The sequence below is a fragment of the Conger conger genome, chromosome 7, assembly GCF_963514075.1.
Source record: "Conger conger chromosome 7, fConCon1.1, whole genome shotgun sequence".
NCBI lineage: Eukaryota > Metazoa > Chordata > Actinopteri > Anguilliformes > Congridae > Conger > Conger conger.
This window is the reverse complement of record NC_083766.1, coordinates 33,098,667-33,117,206: the sequence shown is the minus strand read 5'-3', so window position 1 is coordinate 33,117,206 and position 18,540 is coordinate 33,098,667. Positions and strand designations below refer to the sequence as shown.

General features: G+C 41.3%; 1 protein-coding gene across 1 annotated transcript; it reads left to right on the top strand.

The window, feature by feature from the left end:
• The first annotated feature begins 1,414 nt into the window (after nt 1-1,414).
• On the top strand, nt 1,415-13,378 carry LOC133133032 (potassium channel subfamily K member 4-like). Its single transcript, XM_061248975.1, has 8 exons — nt 1,415-1,581; nt 5,595-5,721; nt 6,214-6,475; nt 7,149-7,266; nt 7,573-7,733; nt 8,107-8,293; nt 8,862-9,004; nt 10,825-13,378. Exons 3-8 carry the CDS (start codon nt 6,287-6,289, stop codon nt 11,449-11,451), a joined length of 1,425 nt encoding a protein of 474 aa, XP_061104959.1. The 5' UTR covers nt 1,415-1,581; nt 5,595-5,721; nt 6,214-6,286; the 3' UTR covers nt 11,452-13,378.
• The last annotated feature ends 5,162 nt before the right edge of the window (nt 13,379-18,540 follow it).

Below are 18,540 nucleotides of genomic sequence, written 5' to 3'. Positions count from 1 at the left end.
AACTGAAATTCTCAGTCTAAAGAAACTATATTGTGTCATTCAATCATTTCCTGTTCAGTAGAGTAAAAATAATGTAACAAGCATGCAAAATCCCTTTGTCATCCATCAGGATCGGAAAAGCTGTCAATTCAAAAGAAACAGATGGTAATTTGGTGGTAATGGAAATTGACTGTCACAAGTCTGGTAATGGGTACAAAAAAAACATAAATGGTTAAGCGTACCACTTAGCACTGTAAGAAAAATGTAAAACATATGGAACAGTTGCAAACTGGCCAGGAAGAGGATGCACGTGCACGGGGTCCCCATGAGCAGTGAGGAGGATGGTGAAGGAGGCGATACAGACCCTACGGATCACAGTTTCAGAACTGCAGAGATTGGTTACATCTTGTGGTAACCAAGGCTGAAAAAGAACCAGAAAGCGCTACCTCCATATTTTGGCCAAAAATATGAACGTCTCTGCTAGGAAGCAGGACAACGACTCAAACATACTCAATCATAATCTACTCGGAAATCTATCTCGGAATTACGAGAATGACTGTAATCTTTCATTATTATGTACTAATTAAGAAATATATAAATTTATAAGTAGGGCGGCACGGATGGTGCAGTGGGTAGCACTGCCGCCTCACAGCAAGGAGGTCCTGGGTTTGAATCCCCGTCGACCGGGGCCTCTCGGTGTGGAGTTTGCATGTTCTCCCCGTGTGCGTGTGGGTTTCCTCCGGGTACTCCGGTTCCCTCCCACAGTCCAAAGATATGCAGGTTAGGCTGATTGGAGAGTCTAAATTGCCCGTAGGTATGAGTGTGTGAGTGTGTGAGTGAATGGTGTGTGTGCCCTGCGATGGACTGGCGATGAACTGGTGTATTCCTGCCTTTCACCCAATGTATGCTGGGATAGGCTCCAGCCCCCCTGCGACCCTGTTCAGGATAAGCGGGTTAGGATAATGAATGAATGAATGAATGAATGAATTTACAAGTATATGCATTATACAGTGATTGATCCATTGAAGAAATTTGAACTTTCATGTACATGCTTTGTGCATTCATGTACAACATACAGGAATGAATGCAAACACACACACATATATGCACACACACACACTCTCTCTCTCTCTCTCTCACACACACACACACACACACACTAGCAGTGCTACACATAATGCACACACTCTCTCTCTCACACACACACACACACACTAGCAGTGCAACACATAATGCACACATTCGTTTCTCACCAGGAGGAGAGGGAAGAAGAAAGAATATACTGTAAGAGTGAGAGAGGACAGAGTAAAGATGTAAAGCAAGAGGCTCTGCTGAGCACAGTTCAGCAGCACTGACTCCTCCCTCCACCCCTCCCTCTCTCCCTTTCTTTACCTCTCTCTCTCTTTCTTCCTATCTCTCGCTCTCTTGTTTCATCTCTCCCATCAGAGTCAGTTTGATCTAGTATCTTTTAATTTCTTGTGCCTGTGGTAACCTGCTCGTACACACAGGCAGGCTAACATACTACCACATGCCCTGGGCATCCATCTCGCCCACACTATCACACGCTGACACCCTGGATTTTCAGGACCATTAACCCATGAGGTAGGAGAGAGGGAGACTACTCCACTCTGTAATCATTTTGCTAAGATTACAGGTTTTTCTGCATGCTGCAATGTTTAATTTTTTCAGCCACACAGCAAAAGGAGGGTGAATGTAAGTCTCTTTGAGTCTGTGTGTTCTGTTTCTGTGGCAGACGTGTGCTGAATTATATCGGAGCTGTGGTGCTTACTTGGTGTTAGGGTTGGGATATTGGATTGCTATCAAAGAACATATGCTGTGTGTGTGTGCGCGTGAGTGTGTGTGTGCGTCTATGTGTGTGTAGGTGACCGTGTGTATGTGTGTGCGAGTGTGTGTGCATGTGTGTATGTGTTTGTGGGTGTGTGTGCATGTGTGTGTGTGTGTGCGTGTGTGTGTGTGTGGGTGGGTGGGTGGGTAGGTTTCAGCTATTTCCATGTGTCATGTCCAATGGTCAGTAGATGGTTTCAGTGTGATACCATCCCTACAATTAATTTTATATCACTAGTGTATCATTTGCCAGTGATATACTTTATCAAAATCTCTCTAACTATTTAAAACGGTGTCTTATTGATAAGATATATCAGAGAAACTCTGCAGCAGTCATTTTATTTGTGCTGCATGAAAATGGCTGTGCCATATCCACCTCTCCATGAAGTAAATTCACATCATGTTGTGGTGCCTTATTGATATTGATTTGCAGCTCAAAATGATTGATTCTGTCGAACAGTACTGTCCAGCAAATAATGTTGTCTTAAATTAAATCCTACATACAGGGCATTTACAAAATATAAATATGTAATTTCATAATTTGCTGCTCATTTTATATTAGACATTCATTATAAATTCTAGGCTATCAGATGATAGTATATGTGGCCATGATTAATATATTTTCTAATAAAGGCAGTATATTTAGACAAATTTGAAATAATCTCCTGGTGTTTGGTATTATAAAACGGTCAAAAAGGATTTCTTGAAAACTTTAAATGCAAAGAATCAATAGTGTTACATGTGAGCGCATTACAGTGAGATCTGTGTGTGAGACAGAGCGTATATTTGTGTGCATGTGCAATATGTACGTGTGGCTGTAAGGTCTGCTGAACGCAGTCCTACGGGAGCTGCATACACTGAATGGACATGGAAAGCGGTAAATCGTATGTTTCTGTGAGGTCGGAAAATCAGCAGCTGCTCTGGCTGCCATTGCTCAAGACCAATAAAATGTCACACACTGAGATTTACACCGCTAAGCAAAACAACTTCTGGGCACGTCCAGGGCAGTAGATGCCAGCACAGTCACTGACCCCCACCCCCCCCAACCCCCCGAGACCCAGACTGGTGATTGACACACAGACACACTCACCCCCCCTATCAAATAGTCACCTGAATGCATAGCAGGGCCCGGTTCTGGGGCACGGCAGTCCTCCCAGCTCTACCCTGGATGGGCACAAATGATTAATGAGACGGGAGACTGTGAGACTGCCAGACTACCAGAATTTCAGTAGCTCATTTCTTCAGCCTATTGTGTTTTTTATTGCCACCACCTCCATAAGGGTTGAAGATTTGATGGTTTGTTGCTCTCAGATGTGCTGTTTTGGTAGAGAATAGGCATATGCAGCTGCCTGGAATGGGATATGAGTGAAAAAGCCATTCACCTCCCATTCCAGAACCTGCTCTGCTATTAAGGAAGCGTGAAACCCTCCACAGTAATGCCTTTCCTATGACAAGCATCACATTTGTGCTGTGTCTAAGCTACGCTCACAACAATAGCTCAGTCAGGACACCTGTCCACATTAAACTGAACGTCAATCAGAAAGCAAGCAATTGGGAAGAGTGTACAAAAATTATTTGTTTGTCAGTAGTGTTTGACAGTCATATTAATTATGGTAAGTCATCTGTGCCCTCTTTATTATGAATGATACCCAATCCAGTGCTTCCGTCATGAGTGTGATATGTATTTGTTTAAGTTGCGCTTGAGTGGAATTGGGGAAACAAATTCTGCTTAATCTTCAGCAGTAGTTATCAGGGCTTGGTTTCGGAGCTTTGGGAGTTTATGGGATTAAATGTTTTTGTTGGCTTCATAAAAAATTGAATTGATTGATTCAAGTTTCCTTGGCTACATTTCTTTCAGAAAGTGCAATACAGTACTTTTACTTTTTCACTAAAAGCCTGTTCGAAATATGCATTAAAGGGAAATAGCAGTTTTAGCAGTTACATAAATGAAAACATCAATATCAATATCTGACATACGTTTCCTAATAAAAACACTGCAAAAAAAAAAAAAAAAAAAACACTGTATTGTTTGGTCCAACAATAACAAATCTAAATAAATATTATATTAAAAATCTTTTTTTTTTTTCAGTGCATTTGCAATTCATTTTCAATGCACAATGGCCTGGAATACCATGGTGTGTTGACCTCTTTGTAAAGTGATAAATATGCAATGACTGATTTAATTGATGAAAAGGAGACCAGGATTTCCAGAATGAAAAGCCCATATAATGTTACAAAACTACTTACATTCCCATCTGAACAGTGTAAATTTAATCGGGTTACCTGGCTGCTTTGTTAATTACGCATTTAACACTTTCACATTAATGTCAACTAACAATGTATGTTTAATTATGTACAGTGTAGTTCTTCATAAATTATTCAAAATGTATTGTTGCACTGTTGCTCCATTATGTAACTGTTATCAGTTGTTTAACTGACATCTGTGGTATGAAAATGTTTTGACAGTTACACATCAACTGGAGCCATAATGTGTATGTCATCCCATTAGTCCCCCAACTGAAAAGAAAAACAGAATAATTTCATACAAATTAACATGTTAGCACATATATATGTACTCAAATGCTGGAGAATGGAGAATATGATTGATATCTGGCTGTGACAGTGTCAGCTCTGCCAGTGAGCCATAGCTGGAAGGCTTCAATTAGCAGTCAGGATTCAGTCTTATTATAGAGCCTGAAAGACAAGACAGTGTCAGTGGAAGCTGCCACTGAGCACGGGCCTGACGTCAGTTTTGTGGTTTTCTTCCAATCCGTTTCGGTTGGGATTTGGTCCTGCATCAGCACTTGCGGAGGAAACTTCAGACTCAAGTGAAATTCAAAAGACAGCGTTTTTTAAAACAAACTGACTAATTGCTGAAACACTGCCCTGCTTAAGGTCTGCCTAATTATTATTTATAATAAAAAAGTTTGGGTGACAGTCAGCCAGTGTTCACTGTCACAGTGTATATTAAACATAGTTCCAGAAAAAATATGTTTGTCTATATTTTATACACTGTAATGCATCATCATACACAAATTTAGTAATCAGTAAACATTTGTTTAAAAAAATGTATGTAATTATAATTATATCTTCTGCTGTATGCTATTTTGGCATGTATTAAAATATTTGTAATTTGTAAACTTGAATTCACACAGACACATTTTTCCTATATGCAGCACACAAATTTCAGACTATACACAGACTCAGTGTACAGGGACTGAAAAGCTGCTTGCAACATGACTCCTGAGGATGAGCAGATTACTTTTATGGGCTTCACAATTTTAAGCATAAAAATGAGTTTTCATATTGTTCCTTCTCAGGTCAAAAGCGGTGAAGCCTCTTCACTCCCAATAACCAAAGAGGTGTGATTTAGGTGCTGAGCCTCATTTGTTCAAACCTAAAATTAATGATAATGTTGTAACAAAACGTGGCTGAGGGGTTGAAGAGGGCATTCTGACATCCAGTGTGAGGAAAACTAGCCAACCTGGGCTACCACTCTCTCTCTTTCTTTCTCTCTCTATCTCTCTCTCTCTGCAGTCATTTCTCTGGTGTTGTTGATACAGTAGGCCATGCCACTTATTGGTGGTCTCAGGCTTGTGTCATAGGAAATAGCTATTACTGAAAATAAGATTAAACATAGTATTTGAAAGATAATCAGGTAACATAGACTTGTACAAATGCACATTGTAACCACAAAAAGCCACGGACACAGATGCACTCCAGGACTTGTGATTAAGCTCGCTCTCTCTGTCCTAATCTGACCCGCTCAGTGTGGCCCCCTTCAGACAGCGATGAGATCGCCCCCCCTGTGCGCTCGCCCCGCAGCTATGGGTCCAGAGACTCTATTCTGAGCTCCAGAGAAAGAGAAAGCTGGAAGAAGGAGAAGAAGGAAGAGAGGTAAATAAAATGTTGACGGAAAGATGTGCAGCTGTGCTTGAGGCAGCGGGGCAGTGAGGATGAATGAGAAAGAAAAATCATTGCAGATTTTTAGTATTTGTATCTATTTTTTACATGCTTATTCTATTAGATTCTAATTGATAATGTCTACAGGTGTGAAGGATAATGTTATTTGCTTGGTACTAAAATAAAATAATATGATATATCAGTGGTCTTGTAGAGCTGCAGGGTGTGCCGGCTGTCATTGTTACACAGCCCTTAATTGATCAATGAAAGCAGTTAATTATACAGATAACCAGTTTTCTTGGGTCTGAATTAGTTGCTGCCATTAAGGCAAAAACAAACACCTGCAGACCCTGTGGCTCTCCAGGACCAGGAGTGAGGAGCACTGTGATGAACACACAAAAAGCCATGCAGTTCCAGCTGTGTGCGGGAGATGGGTGAGAGATGAGGTCAGGCAGAGGCTTCAGCCGCCTTCACTCTGTGCCACAGCTGTGCCCTCAAGCACAAGAGCTCCAGCGGCAGAGGACAGCGCCCCAGCGTGAGACAGAAGCGGAACGTGAACATGAGGTGCTCCACGCTCCTGGCCATCCTCATCATGGTGCTGCTGTACCTGGTGATGGGGGCGCTGGTGTTCCGGGGCCTGGAGGCCCCCAGGGAGGAAGGGAAGCACTCCCAGCTGGAGAGCTACCTCGCAGCCTTCCTGGAGAACTACACCTGCATCAACCCTGAAATCCTGCAGACCCTCATACAGGTACTGCTCGCAGCATTTTGGAAAAAAGCCTTTTCTTTACTTAACACGTCAAATAAAGGTTTTAATATTAAGTTAAATTTTGTAATACATTTTTTTTTTGGAAAAACGTTTTTTTTAAATATTAGTTTTGGGCCCAGTAGTCATCAAAATATACATTCAAGTACATTGTTTACATCATTCACATACATTAAACTTAAACATTCACATACTCATTCATGTTTAAAATACTGCCCAGCCCCACACCCAAGGCCTTCTTAGTTTCTAGCCACCAGTGCCTACTTTCTTACTGAGAGTATAGGTAACTGCATTGAAAAGGTTTTAAGCAATGCATACCTCCCTTCTTTTTTTCAAGTTTCCAACCATTCTCAAAAGTTATCAGATTTCTTTTCATACACCCTGTATTTGGGAAAAAGGCATTGTTTCAAATGTTATTAATGCAGTGTACTTGTGCATATGAATTTCTAATCCTGCGTGGAATGCACCTAATATTATATTATATTTTTCATATTCATTTCATTCAACATTTATAGTGAGATAGCAACAGATGATTCTTCATAGGTCCAGCCTTTGAACTCGTCGTGCTTTTGAGAAGCAAGAAATATTCTGTCATCTACCTAATGATCTCATGGTGTTACCTCTCTCTCTCTCTCTCTCTCTCTCTCTCTCTATTCAGGAAGTGTCAGATGCAGTAGGAGCCGGTGTAGATCCTAACAGTAACTCCTCTACATTCTCAAGCCGATGGGACCTAGCAAGCGCTTTCTTCTTCTCCGGCACCATCATCACAACCATCGGTGTGTCATCACTCAGTGATCCTGGCTCTTTCTGGCCCCGCGACTGATCCGGGATTAGTTTATGCAGACATAAATTTATCCCTTGCCATTATCTGAAAAAGTCATCCCACTAATCCAGGGTTAGTGCTCAGAAGTATATCTGCTCTCTGATCTACACTCTCAGTGTCGTGATACCTCTTCATCACAATGGCTTCTCAGAATTACCTTCTTTTTCCATATCCCATCATTATCTTTGTTGATTTGTTTCCGTGACAGTAAAACCCTGTCGTTCCCCCCCCCCCCCCCCCCCCCCTCCCCCACCCCCAGGCTATGGGAACATCGCCCCTCAGACAGAAGGGGGTCAGCTGTTCTGTATCTTCTACGCCCTGGTCGGGATCCCCATGTTTGGAATTCTTCTGGCGGGGGTGGGGGACCACCTGGGGACCGGTCTGAGGAAGACCGTTGCCAGGGTTGAGAGACTGTTCCTGGTGAGAGACGCCATAACAATGAACGGTGCCACTCTATTGTGTCTGTCTCAGCCTCTCACTCTCTTTTAGTGTGACACTGCCATGCCCAGCCATGTCCCACAATGACACATGGCCCATGAGGGCAGGTTTTACACGATATATAATAACTTTTTGACAAGGGTTACGTTCCAGCTGCTTGGGTGGGACACTGATAAGTCCTTCAGGATGACAGCCACAAATATTCAGCTGTTCCAAGTGAAAAAAAAGGACAGTTTTTTCACAGCCCGATACTGACCTGCTCATGTATAGAAGGAAAATGTCTACGTACAAGCTGCAGTACCACTCTCTCCTCCTTCCTCCTTCCAACTCTTTCCCTCTTCTTCTGCTCTCTCAGCAATGGAGGGTGAGTCCCACTATAGTTCGTGTCATCTCAGCTCTCTTCTCCATCCTGCTGGGCTGCCTGCTCTTCCTTGCCGTACCAACCCTGGTGTTTCAGGAGGTGGAGGACTGGACCCTGCTGGAGTCTACCTACTTTGTGGTGATCACTCTCACCACCGTGGGCTTCGGGGACTATGTGGCAGGTACCATTCCTGACAACAAGGATTTTTTCCAGTCCTGTAATTTTTCCACACCAGTGTGGTGACTTGAGGGTGCACTGAGTGCTTGCTAGACTGACATGACACAATTACAGCAGCTTCTGCTTTGAGAACTTGCACTGTCTTAGATTTCATACTGCAGATATTATATTACTATATTATAATATTCTTAACAGTGAAAGTGTTGTTTCCAGTAAAGCAAAGAGCCACACATTTCTACTGCCATTAAGAGAAAACCAAACAGGGAAAATCTGTTTCATAATATCTGTGGCAAAGCTACCCCCTGACACACACAGGCCTCCAACTTAACTAAGCAGACTTGAGGCACAATGATGTAATAGGCTATATTCTTTTAATAATTGCCTCATTATTTAATTGAAAACTCAAAATTATGTCATACAACATTTTTGCAGTTTGGATGTAACCATGGTATCATTCCCCTTATGAGAAACTGACCATATATCAAATGTGGGACTATCAAAATAGTTTGTACGGTCTATGTACTGTACTGTCTGAATCCTGTATCTATCATAACCGCTTGTCTCTTTCTCAGGTGATGGGGATATCACTGGTAAAGACCACTGGTACAAGCCTCTGGTGTGGTTTTGGATCCTGTTGGGCCTGGCCTATTTTGCTTCCGTCCTCACCATGATTGGGAACTGGCTCCGTGTGCTGTCCAAAAAGACCCGGGCTGAGGTGTGTCCCAGACAGGCCCTATCGGAGCACGTAGGGGATTGTATCAAAATACAACCACAAACACTGTTTCAATACAGAACGGCAGACAACAAAATGTTAATCTTGACTTGTTCTCTTCTCCTTTTCCAAATTGTACATCAACTTATCCATGCTTTTTTCCTTCACTCTTCATCCATACTCATTACTCTATTTTTTCAGTCTTTTTCAGCCATCGGGTTTCATCCATCTGGCCTCACTCTTTCTCTCTCTCTCTGTCTATAATGTGCTGTTTGTGTTCATGTGACCCATAATAATAAGACTAAAGAAGAAGAACTCTAATATGGCACTTCTCATGCAGGTTATTGGTCGGCCATTTTAGAAGATAACATTATGTTTCCAACGGTGTATGGTGTGTTAGGCTTGCATGGAAAAAAAAAACTTTTATTCGAAAGTGTAATGAAAGTGTAGCATTTTCATTACTCAAGCAGAGACTGTTCCGCTCCAGTAAAAACAGTTCTTGAGACTTTATTCCAAAAATGGTTGATGTTTCACAACATATAATGTTTTTTGCCATGCCTATGTCTAAATAGAGGACTTCCTTTGGAGGACTTCCAAGGAATCTGAATCGTCGGAATTAATATTTCTGAAGAAATCAGCAGTTTCTGAGATACTCAAACCACCCTATCTGGCACCAACAATCATTCCATGGACCATTTTCACCTTTCTGAAAAAGCTTAACCTCATGCCTGTATGAATTTAGTTGCATGGTTTTCTGCATTTAGTTGCTGCCCTGTGATTGGCTGATTAAATATTTGCATTAACAAACTAGTGTACAGGTCTACAGCATAGTGGATAGGGTACAGCAGCAGAAGACTTAATACGTCTAAAAAATAAGTCTCATAAATGCCTAATAAAGTGCTCACTGAGTGTAGCTTAGAAGAAACAATGCAGAATGGTCATTTTTTTCTGATATTGTCATCAATTTTTAAACAGGATTTGTCCACTGTTGTGGCTGCATTGTATTTCTATCAGCCACAGCCACAATAATCTGTACCCATTTAAAAACAGAGTAATTCTGACTCTTGGAAAACAAACCCCAAAGGGTTACCTTTCAGAAGAGACCAAGATTATGCCAGAAGTCAAAAGGGTTCAAGAATAGTAACCATTGTTCTTTTGGTTATGACATTTTCAAGCTTGTGTCAAGGAACGGGGCAATACTAGGGGTTAATGAACTTTTGGGGTTCAGAGAAATCACGTATCTGTAGATCGGAAAACACATTTGGGCGTTTTCCGTAAATTCAGTAATGTATTCTGGTGCCAGACCATTTAAGGCATTACAAAGAAGTAAAATAGTTTTAAAATCAATTATAAACCAAAGAGGCGGCCAGTGAGAAGATGCAGGTACTAGGGTAATATGAGCTTGTCTTCACTGTTTTGCTCAATAGTCTTGCAGTGGCATTTTCAGCCAACTGTAATCTTTCAATAATGTGCTTTGGAAGGCCAGAAAAAAGGTTTACCGCAATCTAGACTACTTGAGAGAAATGCATAATTTTTCAACATCAGACGTATAATGTTTCTTTATATAGAGCAGAAAGCACAAATGTAAATCGTACCCGTTAGATTACCCGTGTTTTTGATGCAATATTCCTGCCTTTTCTCGGTTAAGTTGAAGGAAATAGAAATCAAAATTTGCAAGTTTTTATAGACATTCTACAACATAACTGATTGCATTGTAATCATGAGGTAATAGCTGTGCGTGTCGTCTGCATAGCAATGGAAAATAGCACTGTGTTATCAAATTATACTGTCATGGGGCGCTTCCACCTCTCTCCCCACCTCAGATGGAAGAGCTCCGAGCACACGCCACCGACTGGACCCAGAACATCCAGAACATGTCCGTTGACTTCCGCATCCCCAACATCGACGATCCGTTCTACAAGAGCCGGCGGAGACGGCATCACCGGAGGCCCCGGAGCCACGGCCACCACAGCCGCAGCCAGGGAAAGGGGGAGGCGGGCACGGGGAGTGGAGGCAGAGCCCTGGAGAACGGCCGCCTGCCCAACGACGAGTCCGAATCCTCCTCCTACTCGTACTCCTCGGACGAGTCATACACAGAATCTGGCTCCTCCGAGGTGACGGAAACAGAGCGGGTGGCGGACGGAACACAGGATCCCCAGTCTCTACCGGATCCAATCAGCTCCCAACCCCTGGATTATTTCGGAGAGAATCTGGCCTACATCGACGATTCTTCAGATGCGCTAAGCGGGAGGTTCAAAACGGATTCCGCCCAAGACCATACCAATTCCAACCCACAGCGCAAGGGTAGGAGAAGACGTCATAGAAGACCACTCATCCATAAAAACCTCAAAACCCCACAAGCCAATGGTAACCTGGAGAGGAAAGAGCCGAATGGTGACCTTCAGCCTCCACCTGATCCTCCACCCCCTCCCCCAGAGCCCCCACAGTGAGGCCAATGTGTTCATGGGAACTACGATGCAAATTTGTTCACAAGATTTTGCCTGCCACCCAATGAGGCCTTTTGTTTCTGTGTACACGTGTCTATGTGTGTGTGAGAGAGTATGTGTATGTATGAGAGAGAGAGAGAGAGAGAGAGAGAGAGAGAGAGAGAGAGAGATAAAGATTATGTATGATTCAATTTGTCTCTGTGGGTTAGTTATTTTGTGAGTGTGCGTGTGGGTTTGTAAGTGAGAGAAAGATCCTTTGGCCTTCAAGATGCCTCATTGCCACAGAAACACCTCACGGCGTTAGTTTATCAGTGTCCTCTCCTGGGCCACATAGAAGTACTGAACTCAGTGCTTCATAACCACATTTATCAATGTGGGCTGCATGTGCGGCTTGAATGTGTCATCTCCCACTTTTATTGCACATTCATGAGAATGTTCTGTGGCCTTCCCTTTGTCTGTGGCACAAAATGGATGCTGACTGTTCAAAAAATGGTTGCTCCTCTCCTTTCTACAAGACTATTTATCTTTCACAGATCTACTGTGTTAGGTTACACTCTTTCACCTGCATGCCTGATGAAAATGACTGCTCTTTAACTGTTCTATCACAGCTTTAAAGCTACAGGTGTAACTTTTTGACAAGGGTTACTTTATTATGAGCTTGTGAAAAGCATTACATCTCAGGAAAGACTTAACAAAAGAATGTTATGAAAAGGCTGGAATTATTACATTAATCTGCATTATTAACAAAGCATTATCTCACTTCATAAAGTCACTGGTCACAATTCCAACTCAATATCCCCCAGTTGAAGTGGGCGATTTATGCATACCTTAAGTATAATTAACACTCCTCTTGGAAGTGTGGAATTTATTCAGTTGAAAACATGCTTAGCTCAACAGAAGCATGTGGTCATGTTAAAAATTGTTTTGAAAATGTAAGCATGAAGTGTGCAATGAAAAGTCAAGAACACACACTTTACACAGCAGTTGGTGAAGCATATGTGACCTTTATGACATAATGGTTTTTAGAAGAGAGAAATATTCTGTCATGTTACCTAATGATGTCTAATGGTGTTACTACCATCTATTAGTGTATATTAGTGTATACTCTGTGTTTAATTTGTAAATCAGGATGTAGCAGAACATGTGAAGGAGGTGATTAAACCTTCTCAGAGGTCCTGCATGTTTTTGTTTTCTTCCCCTTCAAGAGTAGCGAGATCCACATAAACAGATCCCCAAACTCAGGCAGCCCAAAACCGAGATGTTCCGGATCGTGTTTCCGGCAGGAAGCAGCACAAATTCAGCACTGGGTTCACTGTATGTTCATATGTTAATATTCCTGCCCGGGATCAACTTGATGAAGGTAACATAGATACAAATTCATAACCGATAAATTACATTGTAAACATATTTAAAGATATGTGTATGTGTGTGTCTGTATGTGTATGCATACATGTGCACGTTTATTTGTATGTGTCAATTATCAATGCATTATTATTAAGGGCTTATTGAATAGAAAATATCTTGCCTTTGCCATATCTGTTGGTGCTCTATGTCTCTAACACTGATGTGTGTGTGTGTGTGTGTGCGTGTGTATGTAAGTGTTTGAGTGCGCACGTCTGTGTCTTTGTATGTGTGCACGCTTGTGCGTGTGTGTGTGTGTGTGTGTGTGTGTGTTTGTGCATTATTTGTGTCCGTCTATGTGTGTGTGTATTTGTGCATGAGTTTGGGCCTGTGCACGTCTGTGTGTGTGGGTGTGTGTGTGTGTGCGTGTGTATATGTGTGTGTGTATTTGTGCATGAGTGTGGGTCTGTCTGTGCACGTGTGTGTATGTGTGTGTGTGTATACAAGAGTGTGCTTAGTGCATGTGTGCAGGTTGTAGCCCTGGTCTTTGCCTGTGAGTGATAATAAACTCCTCACAAATGTGCTTTCCCACTGGGCTGACCCTCTTCATTCCTGGTCTCTCACTGCTCGTAATCACACATGCTCCTACCAGCTATTTATACAGAGTAATGCAATAAAGCAAATAAATGCAATTTAAAAGCTGAGGGCAGAAAGCAATGCAAAATGCATGGAGCACTACAGCCGTGATATTTTCAATTAACACATCGCAATGAAGTAATTATGATTTACCAACATAAAATCATGACCAACACATTACCACACTGGACTGGAGAGGTGGCTAATGACCTGGAACAATCATTTGGCCTCTGCAGTGCAATGAAGAAGAGATAGATGCTGATAAAATATAGCCCTAATCAATATGTTGCAAACACATTCTCTGTGGTACCAAATGATTTGGTTTTAAAATGCATATTCACACAGACATACGCACAGGCAGAGAGAGAAAGAGATAGCGAGAGAGAGAGAGAGAGAGAGAGAGAGAGACTTTTATGTCTCCTTTATTGCACAGAACAAATTCAGATGAACACCCGCTGCTGAATGAATCCCCTTAGTACATGCATAGAGTCCTGTGAACCCATACCACCGAACCGATTCTGCCGAGTCATCCAAATGGCTGTCTTCGACTTACCCAACAAAAAGTTGAATTGAACCACTTGTTTCTGTTATGAGATTCTGTATATTGGCCCATAACTAGACCCCTGACAACATGCAAGACTGCCTCCAGATGAGAGAGAGCTCTATTACCTGAATGAACAGCCTGCCTCTATTGGTGGGTGCTTAGCAGAAGAGAGTGAGTCTAAAGAAAGATTTAAAATATATAAAAAACAGCAGAAAAGGTGACCCAATCACTAGGGTCTGTTCTTGTTTTGACTTTTAGATACTAGCACAGTCTCATCTTTACATACATTGTAATTGTATACTGTTTAGCTCCTCCCAAGACAGCAGATAAGCAGGGTGTCAGATGGAGTGTTAATGTGATGGCATGTCTCACTACAATTCAGACTATTCAGATCAGCTCAACTGAGCATCACACTGTGAGTAACCTGAGTTAGAAGAAGCTTCCTCATCTTATTACCATGATGTACGCATCATTCCCTACCCCAGAAAAAAAATAATTTCCTCAAATTGACTGTAATGACGGAAAAGCAATAAGGGAGAAAAATCACTAAAGCAGAGAAAGTACAGCACACATGCAGAGCATATGGTCTGCTGGCTGCAGATAAAACAATCGCAAAGTGTCTAAGGGCTCTCCTTATTCATTGCTGTTTCATGTACTTCAAAGAATGATTAGTGGATTTATACACTAATTAATACAGACTTTTAATGAATTTTATTTTTGCCAGGCAGCTACATTAGACGGGGTTACAGGTAAAGTAGCATAGTGGTTAAGGAACATGACTGGGAGCTGCAAAGTCGGGTGTTCGAATCCCGGTCTAGCCACAATAAAATGATCCGCACAGCTGTTGGGCCCTTGAGCAAAGTCCTTAACCCCACATTGCTCGCCAGGCACTGCACTGTGGCTGCCCACTGCTCCTAATAACTAGGATGGGTCAAATGCAGAGGACAAATTTTCCCACGAGGTTCAAAAAAAGTATATAAAAAATTACAAATGAACTGATATCATTTCTAAAGGATGTCGAAAGTCGGAAAATTAGGCTACATGTACAGACAGTTTTCCGTGTATGGTTCATGTATGTATGGTTGCTCAGACCTCTATGTAAATACTGATGAGTATTATAATGATTATTGTCATACAAAACAACAAAACACACTTTATACTCAACACGTATTCCTACTCAAGCAAGCAGATATAATATAAACATAAACACAAGTACATTCAAAAATAAAAACCTCATAGTTATAGTACTAATTTGTTCTGTATTTTGGTTAAACATTTCCCTATTTGACCACAGGGGGGCGCTGCTGCTCTTCTATCAAACAATGTGTACTATTAGAGCCATTTTGCGTTATCATTGGTTAGACACTCTCCAGTAGACATTATCTCTGAGCAGCCCTCTGTCAGGAATTCAGTGTAGTTGGCTGCACATCCTACATAAATGTCACCCTGCAGATGCAATCTCTTCTTACAAAGGTCTGATTCCAGCTGTGTTGTGGACCATTAACAGTGCAATGACCTGTCAGAAGTTATATGGGAAATCACATTTCATTGCTATTGTACATCACATGCTCCACAGTAATGCAATTGCATATACAAGAATACATATTTCTGCAATGTGTCTATGTACTTTTACTGAACTGTATGAGCCATGGAAATGCCAGAGACTGTGATGGTCACATCCTTTGCAGGTGAAATGACAGCACTAGAGATAGAGAAGGGCATTTTCAGGAGGTTGGATCACATATATATAAGCCTTTAAAAAAATAAAGGGAATGCTTTTTAATGGTGAGGCTCAACAAGCATAATGACTATGCCTCCAGTACTTGTGGTTCATTTATGGTTAAATTACTTCATGCAGTGCATGAAAAGTTATTTATGGCCTTTACAGTGTAAACATGTAGATACTGCTCATTGCTCAGCAATTAGTTGTATTGGTAGACTACAGTGATGTCATGGGAGATGTACCATATACTGTACCTAACCATCAGTCTAATTAAGACCAGAAGTTGGCACAAAATCCTGAAACGGATCGGCCCTTGTTGTGCACCCCTGCTCTATACTGTCATAACTTTAATTTAGTCCGCCCAGTATCTGGCAGTGGATGGCCCTTGAGTCAGGAAATAGTTTCCTCCTGCTTCATTAAGGGAGTTTCTCATTTCTGCAGTCACCCTTGGCCTGCTCTTGGGAGCCTGGGCACTATGTCTGTAGTGCTTTGTGACAATTGACCTTTGTGAAAAGCACGACACCACTAAAACTGAATTGAGAAATTGAGCAGGAACTCATTTTAAGGATATTGTTTACAGATATTCTTGAGACTGTTTTCTCCATCACAAATTGATTGAGCATGGCAATATATACTCAGTGAGCACTTTATTAGGTATTTATTACACTTATTCTTTTGACATATTAAGTCTTCTACTGCAGTAGCCTATCCATTTAAAGGTTTGACAAGTTGAGCTCAGAGATGCTTTTCGGCATACCACCTAATAAAATGCTCAGTGAGTGTATTAAACCTCATCATCATTTATTCAATTTTGGGACAAAATAGATCTTCTGCTAAATGTAAAGTATGTCTGAGGATTGATATTGCTGTAATAAATCAGCATCTAATTCAATATTTTATGTATAATGGAATTAAATTCAGTGTTTTTTCAATATCCTTCAATATACCAGCCACATCACTATGCAATATACTATCCACACCACCACAAAAATTGTTCCCTCCCATTGTTCAAGGAAAGTGGGAGGCACAGTCCATCTTTAGGACTCATTTGTAGCTGAAGAATAGGCTAAAAGAAAGGAAAACGTTAGCTGTTGATTCACAATGCAAAGTGAGCTGTGGATTATGGACTACTCGACTAAGGTCCTATTCCTGTGCAGCATATTATAAGGGCTTGAAAGAGAAATTGATCTCATTGAGCACCATAGTAAGAGAGTCTACAGCTTTTGCCACTGGGACTGATTGATGCGAGCATTCATCTCTCCCAAATAGGGCCTTTGGTCTGCTCAAGAGTTTTCATCATGCCGTATTTTATTAGGCTATAAATATTTTAGGCACCCTGCCCAGCATTACACAGCCAATGCGATAAAAATGTGGTATCAGGAGCTGAGCCTTGAGTCTGAAATGGCTTCCGGTGAAAACACATACAGAGGCACTGTCCACTTTCAAGTCCGACCAGGTGGTGTGAAAAGGTTTTAATAATAATAATAATAATAATAATAACATGTTCTGACACTTTTATCCAACGTGACTTACATTTGATTATTTTAAATTTACATTTTGGCAGACACTTTTAATCCAAAGCAATTTAAAAGTGCATAGGTTCTTCCACAGGTTAAGAGCATCAAATCCATAACTAGCAAAGCACGCATGAAGAGCTGTTCTAAACAAAAAGACAATATTCATGTCTTCTGTCATGTCTAAGCAGGGGCCAATCCCCCCTGGAACCATGTGGGGTTGAGGGCATTACTCAAGGGTCCAACAGCTGTGTGGATCTTGTCATGGCTACACCGGAGGGCTTGAATCAGCAGTCTTCCTGGCGCCACTCATGTACCTTAGTGTCAGTAGGTTACAGGCTGCCCCAGGTGAGTGAGACAGCCAGAAAAGCCTAATTCAGGTTTATTCCTCATCATGTCAGTGCCATGGTGTAATAGGATCAGCCTGAGCCAACCTTATTCATTTGTTTTTTGTGGAGAATGTCTGACTAAAATTACATTATGATGACTCACTGCTAAAATATGCAGAAGGAGTTGTATTGTAATGTTGTAAGTTGACAGATGCCATACATTTTCAAGTTACAGTTCTCTCAGAGTAAATAGGTTTTAAAAAATCACGTAATAGGATATGATGATTGCAATGCATTGGCATGCATTGTCTTATATTCGAAACATTCTAACAGATTAGACTCAGAAATCACATTGACATCAGAATGCGTTTGACACAGAAAACTTGGAAACTCTATTCAATTATATAATACTACTAAAGTGGTTCCAATGGCACTCCATTCCATTCCACTATGAACAATCATCTCTGTTCACTATTGGATGGGAAAACACATATTTTTACTGACCCTCGGTTTAGCATTTGAATACTGACCAGGGTCAAGAGAACATTTAATTTGCTGAAAAGGAATGTAACCGGACCCTGTCTGCCTTGTTGGCTTCCTAATATATGAGCAGTGTTCCACATTCTCGTTACAATGAGCCTGCATTGGCAGAACTTAATTTCAACTGGGCTGTTCTTCCTCTTCTTTTTTTAAAGTTACCTTGACTACCAAGTTTTCTGAAATATAAAACATAATTTTTGTCTTTGGGGAATGGTCATGCGATTACAGGTGAAACAAAAAACCCCAAAATGTTACATTATTATTATTAGTAGTAGTCGTAGTAGTAGTAGTAATTTGTATTATCTAAACCGAATTAATGATAACAGAAACTGAGAGAGAGAGAGAGAGAGAGAGAGAGAGAGAGAGAGAGAGAGAGAGAGAGAGAGAGAGAGAGAGAGAGAGAGAGAGAGAGAGAGAGAGAGAGAGATTTGACTTGAGAGAAAAGACAACTGAAAAAATCAGCAG

Coding starts and splice junctions, on each gene's coding strand:
- LOC133133032 (XM_061248975.1), top strand. CDS start 6,287: ATGAGGTGCTCCACGCTCCTGGCCATCCTCATCATGGTGCTGCTGTAC. Junction 7,267..7,572: donor CACCATCATCACAACCATCG/GTGTGTCATCAC, acceptor CCCCACCCCCAG/GCTATGGGAACATCGCCCCT. Junction 7,734..8,106: donor GGGTTGAGAGACTGTTCCTG/GTGAGAGACGCC, acceptor CTGCTCTCTCAG/CAATGGAGGGTGAGTCCCAC.